This window comes from Geotrypetes seraphini, chromosome 10, assembly GCF_902459505.1.
Source record: "Geotrypetes seraphini chromosome 10, aGeoSer1.1, whole genome shotgun sequence".
Taxonomy (NCBI): domain Eukaryota; kingdom Metazoa; phylum Chordata; class Amphibia; order Gymnophiona; family Dermophiidae; genus Geotrypetes; species Geotrypetes seraphini.
Genome location: NC_047093.1, coordinates 134917801 through 134924892, shown reverse-complemented (window position 1 = coordinate 134924892; position 7092 = coordinate 134917801). Strand labels below are relative to the sequence as shown.

Sequence of the window (7092 nt, the reverse complement as noted above, 5' to 3'; positions counted from 1 at the left end):
TTTGCTTTTAAAGAGCTGTTTTTGGGACTGTGTAGAGAGTCAGACAGTATTCCTCTCACTGGGAGATGGTCACATCTCCATCAATGCGTATGAATCTCACAGCCATGCCAATAGCTTGGTGACCCGAGAATGGTATTTCTGGCTCCTCTGATCAAAAAAACTACATCACCAGCACCTAAGCCTGGAAAATCTGATTCCGGGAAGCGCTATGTTGATCCTTCTCTCTTTCATGTTTCTGATTGTTGCTCATCTATTTGAGAAAGCTGTGAATCAAGCTACTGGGTTTAACCTGGAAATCAGACAAGACTTGTCCATGACCATGTACCATAAGGACGGAGACCTGATCCTTGGTGGAATCTTACAGATTCACATGCAAAGTAATACCCTTGGTTCTACAAACTTCAGGGAGCCTCCAGCTTCTAAGGATTGCTTTTTGTAAGTAGCTTCTTGAAGCTTAAATCAAGTTATGAGTGAAAACGTTGAACAGGGTAATAGAAACATGACATCAAATAAAGGACAAATGGTCCATCCAGTCTGCTCATCTGCAGCATCCACTATCTCCTCCTCTCCCTAAGAGGAGGAGATAGTGGATGCTCACCTTTACTGTCTATTGACAATGACAACTACAACAGATATGCTGCATCAAATAAATGTTAAATTAATAAGTCAAAAAGTCAGCTTACAACATTGGCATCAGTAAGATGAATATACAGCAAATGTGCCAAGTGGAGGAAACGACCAAAAGCTAGCAAGTTTGTAGAAGTCTCAATCCACTCTGGCTTGGATACATTAAGCTTGCTTGTTTATAGAATATTACATGGCTACTTTGATTGGTGGATACATAGTCAGTCTGATTGGTTATTACACTTTCAAATTACTAATTATTTGCCATGTCAGGCAACTTTGGATCATTCCAAGGCTTTGGTGGTGTCACAAATGACTTCCCTATCTCCCATGACAGAGTGTTTTTGGTACTTTATCCTAGACCAGTGGTAGGCAATTCCGGTCTTCGAGAGCCGGAGCCAGGTCAGGTTTTCAGGATATCTACAATAAATATGCATGAGATAGATTTAGGAGGCAGTGCATGCAAATCCATCTCATACATATTCATTGTGGATATCCTGACAAAACTGACATGGCTCAGGCTCTCGAGGACTGGAATTGCCTACCCCTGTCTTAGACCATCTGGACATGGGCCCATCCCTTCTCAGTAGCCATTCTTGCTTCTGCTGTCTTGGATATTGTGGTTATCAGTTCCTTTAGCTTGTTGTGTTCTTAGGTCATATGAGTTATTTCCTACAGGGCAGATCATGTTGACCTGCTGTGGCCACCAGTGTTTTTTTCTTGGAATTTTCCACAGCAGCTGTCTGCATATTGTTCAAAGTTCATGTTGTTCGTAGTTCAGGCAGTTTTTGTATCAGAGATGAAGTCTTTAGAATCCATTTTTCCTAGGTAGGCCCAATTTCTTAGTCCTGATCTCAGGGGTCTCATGAGGGGGTCCTCTCTGAGATCCCACATGCCTGTCCCATGCTATCTTGAATTCAAAAACAGTCTTCGTCTCCACCACCTCCGCCAGGAGACTATTCCAGACATCTATTACCCTTTCTGTAAAGAAGTATTTTCTTACAATACTCTTATATTAAACAGCTCATAGAATCCAAATACAAGATTCTTGCCCTCTGGGCAATTTTAACAAGGCTATTTTGTATTTTAAACTGCGGTTTAAGCCATAGTAGCATAAAAAATAAAAAAAAAGCATGCCACAAATGGCACTTAGTAATTTCCCAAATGCAGCCTGAGTGACAAAAAATACTAGATGATTTCGATGGGAATCAGGGAGGGACATAAGAGGTGCCAGGAACAGAGAATACTGAAAGAATTTAAGAAAGTTCTAGTGGCTCTGCTGTCTTATTTATCTAATGCTTCTCCAGAAGGAAACTTTCCTTTGGGCAATGGCTGCCGTAAGTTGGAGAACTTGAGTTGACATCCAGCACTGCCTTTCGTAAGAGTGAAGTTCATCTCTGGCATTCTATGCACATACAAGTAGTTAGAGATAGCGATCACTTCTGGTGACCCCAGGTGGAATTACAGAGTGAATGGTCTTCCAGAAAGGTAGTTTTGAATAACATCCTTGATGTAAATTTTTGACCTTTGTAGCTGCTCCAAAGTTTCTTTTTTACCATTCTCCTCATGTTATCATAGTCATCTTTTTTACAGTTAAGTGCTGTTGTATTGGATTTCCTGTGTGAACTTATTCCAAAGATTATAAAAAATCTGAGTCATGTTATGATCACTGTTATCAAGAGGCCCCAGCACCATTACCTCCCGCACCAATTCATGCACTCCACTAAGAACTAGGTCTAGATTTGCTTTGCCTATTATCCTGATTCCTGATCTAGCTGCTCCATAAAACAGTCCTTGATTTCATCAAGGAATTTTATCTCCCTGGCATGCCCTGTTACATTTAACCAGTCACTATCGGGGTAGTTGAAATCACCCAGTATTATTGTGTTCCCAGTTCGTTAGCCTCTCTAATTTCTGATAACATTTCAGCATCTCTCCGTTCATCCTGGTCAGGTACACATGGAATATCTACCCAAACATGGCATCCTATGGAGATCCTATGAAGAATGTCCTCATCACTTGTAAACTAATTCATGCTGAATTCTGACATCTCAATAAAATGTATCTCTGTTTCCACAGGTCTGTTATCCGCTATTATCGACACCGCTTGGCTTTTCACTTCACAGTGGAAGAGGTCAATAACAATGCTGAACTCTTACCCAACATTACCCTGGGGTATCGGATCTATGACTCCTGTGCTTGGGAACTAAGAGCCATACATGGAACCTTGAGCTTGTTGTCTGGGAGACAAGTGCCAGTCCCTAATTACAGCTGTGAAGACAGAGGAGTACTGACTGCTTTCATTGGCGATTTGACTTCAGATACAACTTACTCAATATCACAGCTTTCAAGAATCTTCCGCTACCCTCAGGTAAAACTGGTCTGTTCAGTTGGATGTGTTTAATGAGGATTGACATCAACAATCTATTATTTTTAAATGCTGGTCAATAAAAACATTGACCGTGATGATAAATGGTTTCTTTAAAGAGCATGGTTTTGTGTAGTCCAGGGTTAAAAAGAGATTATGTCCTTACCTTGATAATATCTTTTCCAGAAGATATTGTAGGTGAGACAATCTAGACATATGGGTTGTGTCCCAAAGGCTGTGTGCCATATGCAGAAGGAATCCAATCTGGATTTTTTTCTTTGACTCTCCTCTACTTCACTGGGAGCTGTAGCATCACCTGTAGTTAATACCCAAACACCGAGAGCTCCAATATAGAATCAAGGGGAAAGTCATCAAAAACAACTGTTCTGTCCAAAGAAGCAATATGTAAACTCAAATTGAACAGTGAACAAGGAGCTCAAGAAAGACCCCAGCATGCTTTAGAAACATATATGCAGAATCCTTCCCAGCACAGAGGGCTGACTATCATCCAAGAATCAGCTTGGAAAAGCATAAAGAGAATGAGACAGAAAGCAGGTCTAGGAAGGACAGGGTGGGAGTCTAGAATTTTATTCATATATTCAATTTTCTATAACGTTCTCCCAGGAGAGCTCTGAATGGTTTCACAAGCATTTTTCCCAGTCCCGGTGGACTCACAATCTATCTAATATGCCTGGGACAGTGTCAATAAGAGATTATAGACCCCTACCATACCAAAATAGCAGCAACTTCCACGAGTCACATAACCAATACCTACTTAGAAAAACACTGTACCACAAATACTGCAATGGGTACTAGTTCATCATTAAATCTATTGGAAAACTGAAGAAAACAGATCCAGCTCGCACAGTTAATGCTAACACAAAACCATGTCCTTCTTTGTCAAAACTCTCTAGACCAGTACAGCTGTCACTGATGGGTAATAGCTCATTATGACCAGCAGGTGGAGACCGAAATCAAAACTTTGGTATAGTACAGTGTTTCTCAACCTTTTCAAGCCAAGTGCCCCTAACCAATATTCCCTCTAAGGATTGATGAGGTGTGTGCAAAAAAAATATGCATGGGCGACAAATTACATACTCCACAAATTTATGAGCAGGCGCGGTGGACGAGTGCCCATGAGATTGTGAGAGGGTTAAATACTCAAAATTTAGAAGAATAACAATTTACTTAAAGTTTTTTAAATTACGTCCAGTCGCTATTGTATTCCGCTTTCATGCAAATTTTGCACTTAACACCATCAGTTTCTGAGTAATAAAAAATTTCCCCAAGTAGCACGTGCTGTGCGGTGCCATGCGGTAAATCTGTTTCAACATAGCATTCATTAACCACTCTGTTTTAAAACCTAAGCACCTCTTCTTGCCTGTGTTACATAAACTTTCCTCAGCTCGCCGCTTAGACATGGCCATGAATTCTTTAAAAATAGTGAATTCTTTGATATTTAAAGTAACTTAATCCTATATAATAAAACGTTCTATCTTGAGCAAAGTAAGCATTTGCATTCACCACTGCAACAAGCTGGGAGGGCTAGACTGTAGCCAGTTGAGCAAAATAACCTTTTTTTTCCATCAAAATGGCCCTCCTCCAAAAAAGACGATATCCAAGGATTGCAAGAAGTACAAATCAAACAAAATCAGAGTTGATCCCACAGGTCCTATCTGCGTGTTCTGTGAGGTGTAGGTACTTGGAGGGCTGCAGAAAAAAACCAGTTAATGTCTTATTAAAGAATTGACAACTTCGCATGAGGCAAAACTCTTTATAGTTTATAAATCTTTCCTTTAACAGTTAAAGGAAAGATTTATAAACTATAAAGAGTTTTACCTTATGCAAAATTGTCATTAACTATTTTTTCTGCAGCCCTCCAAGTACCCTATTTTTTCTGCAGCCCTCACATTTAAAAGTTTAATATCTTTCCTTTCTCAAAACTGGCACATTTCAATCACTATATTGAAAATAAAATCATTTTTCTTACCTTTGTTGTCTGGAGACTTTATTTTTCTGTGCATTTACTATGTTTCCAGGGCCTTCTTGTCCTTTGACTGGTTTTCTCTCCGACTTCACTTTCTGCCTTGCATCCATCTTTGGCATTAACTTAATATTCAATTTTTCTGCTTTCTTTTCAAAATCTTCGTTTCCATGTCTTACCTTCCCTTCTATCTCTCTCTTCTTCTGTCCCTATTTCCATAGTCTGACATCTCTTTCTTTCCTTTCTTTCCCTCCTTCCTTCCTTTCCTCTGGTCTGGCATCTGTATCCTTCCCTCCCCCAACTTTTTATTTCTTTCACCCTGCCCCCTTCTTTCTGTCTTTCTCTCTCCATGCCCCTTTCTGTCTATGTCCCATCTCCCTTCTTTCTTTCTGTCTTCCTGTCCCCCCTTTCTTTCTTTACTTCTCCCTGCCCTCCCCCAAGCCACTACCATCAGAGAACAGGCTGCCACTGCCACCGCCGCAATCGGGGAACAGGCCAGCACATGGTCTTACCTCTCCCTGCTTATATTCTCCAGCACGGGGCTGACCAATTCTCTTCACCCGACATCAATTCTAACATCAGGGAGGAACTTCCAGGCCAGCCAGGTAGCGATTGGCTGGCCCGGAACTTCCTCCCCTACGTTAGAATTGACGTCGGGTGGAGAAAATTGGTTGGCTCCGAGCTGGGGAAGATAAACAGGGAGAGGTAGTGGGAGGGCAGTAGATTAGAGAGGACAGATTGCGGGGATCATGAAAGGAACCGCCGCTGCTGCATCTTAGGCGAGCAGGGCAGACCGCCACCGCCGCTTCCTCTCACCTCCGCTCGAGTGAGCGACACCAGAAAAAGCATGAGCGACGCCACTGAAAACAGTGAGCGATTGCTCATGCGCTCACCTTAGAGGGAACACTGCCCCTAACCCTAACAAAAACCAACTGAGTACCCCAGCCCAAGCTCTGCCCCAGACCTGTCCAAATGCCGCAACCAACTCCACCCCCTTAATAATAGTACTAATTGTAATGCAATTTCTTTCATCCATTTTTCATATACACACATTATAATCTTATCAATACATAATGGTAACTACAAAATTATAAAAATACAATGCACACTGTACGCAGATAAAATGTTAATTATCATTTATATTTAGGTGTTTTTCAAAGAGGTCAAGGCAAATGACTTTAAAATATGCAAAGTTACATCAGTGACAACTATAGAAAAATAAACAAATATAGTGCAAAATATAGACAGCAGATATAAATTCTCAAAACTGATACATTTTGATCACTAAATTGAAAATAAAATCATTTTCCTACCTTTGTTGTCCAGTGATTTCATGAGTCTCTGGTTGCACTTCCTTCTGACTGTGCATCCAATATTTCTTTCTTTCTTTCTTTTCTTTCTTCTGCATGCTTCCTCTCCTCCAGACATCATTCCATTTCCCAACCAACATCTCTCTCTGTACCTCCATGAGTCCAACTTTTCTTCCTCTCTCATCCCCCAGATACTTTTTCACCACTGCCCACCAGCTCCATGCCCATTTCTCCTACTATCACCCTTCTCCACCACCATATCCAACATTTCTCCCTCTCATCCTTCTATTCCCCATGCATCTCTACCTCATTTCTCTCTCTCTATGCCCAATTTTCCTCTTCCTTTCCCCATTTGCACCATCTTTCCCTCTCACTCACTTTCTATTCCCTCCCTCTCTCCTATGTCCCAAGTTAGTGCCCCCTTCCTCCTTCCCCCTTACCTTGTGTCCCATGTTCATGCCCCCTCTCTTCCTTCAGTGTCCTGAGTTTGTGCACCCTCCCCCTCACTGCCTTACAGCATTTGGCCCACCCCCTTACTCCCTCCCCTGAAGCTGACCCACTTTGAAGCCTACCTGCCTCCCCCCGCTGAAGCCATTGTTGTTGTCGGTATGCCTCACTGCCTCCATCTGATGCCCACTGCACACCTCCCTGCCTACCAGGAGCCTCTCACTGGGAATCCCTACCTCCCCCCCCCCCCCGCTGAAGCCACTGCCATCAGTATGCCTCCCTGCTATCGATGGTACACCCACTGCAAAGCCAATCCGAAGCTGACATACTCCAGCCCGTGAGACTTCCCCCGTCAATTC

At 42.1% G+C, this 7092-nt stretch overlaps 1 protein-coding gene across 1 annotated transcript in view; it reads left to right on the top strand.

Annotated features, from left to right (window-relative positions):
* The first annotated feature begins 208 nt into the window (after positions 1 to 208).
* LOC117368600 overlaps positions 209 to 7092 on the top strand; it is a 49451-nt gene continuing 42567 nt past the window's right edge. Inside the window, exons 1-2 of the mRNA XM_033962329.1 lie at positions 209 to 435; positions 2704 to 2995. Of these exons, the coding sequence (XP_033818220.1) occupies positions 209 to 435; positions 2704 to 2995 (519 nt within the window). The remainder of the gene's footprint in view (positions 436 to 2703; positions 2996 to 7092) is intronic.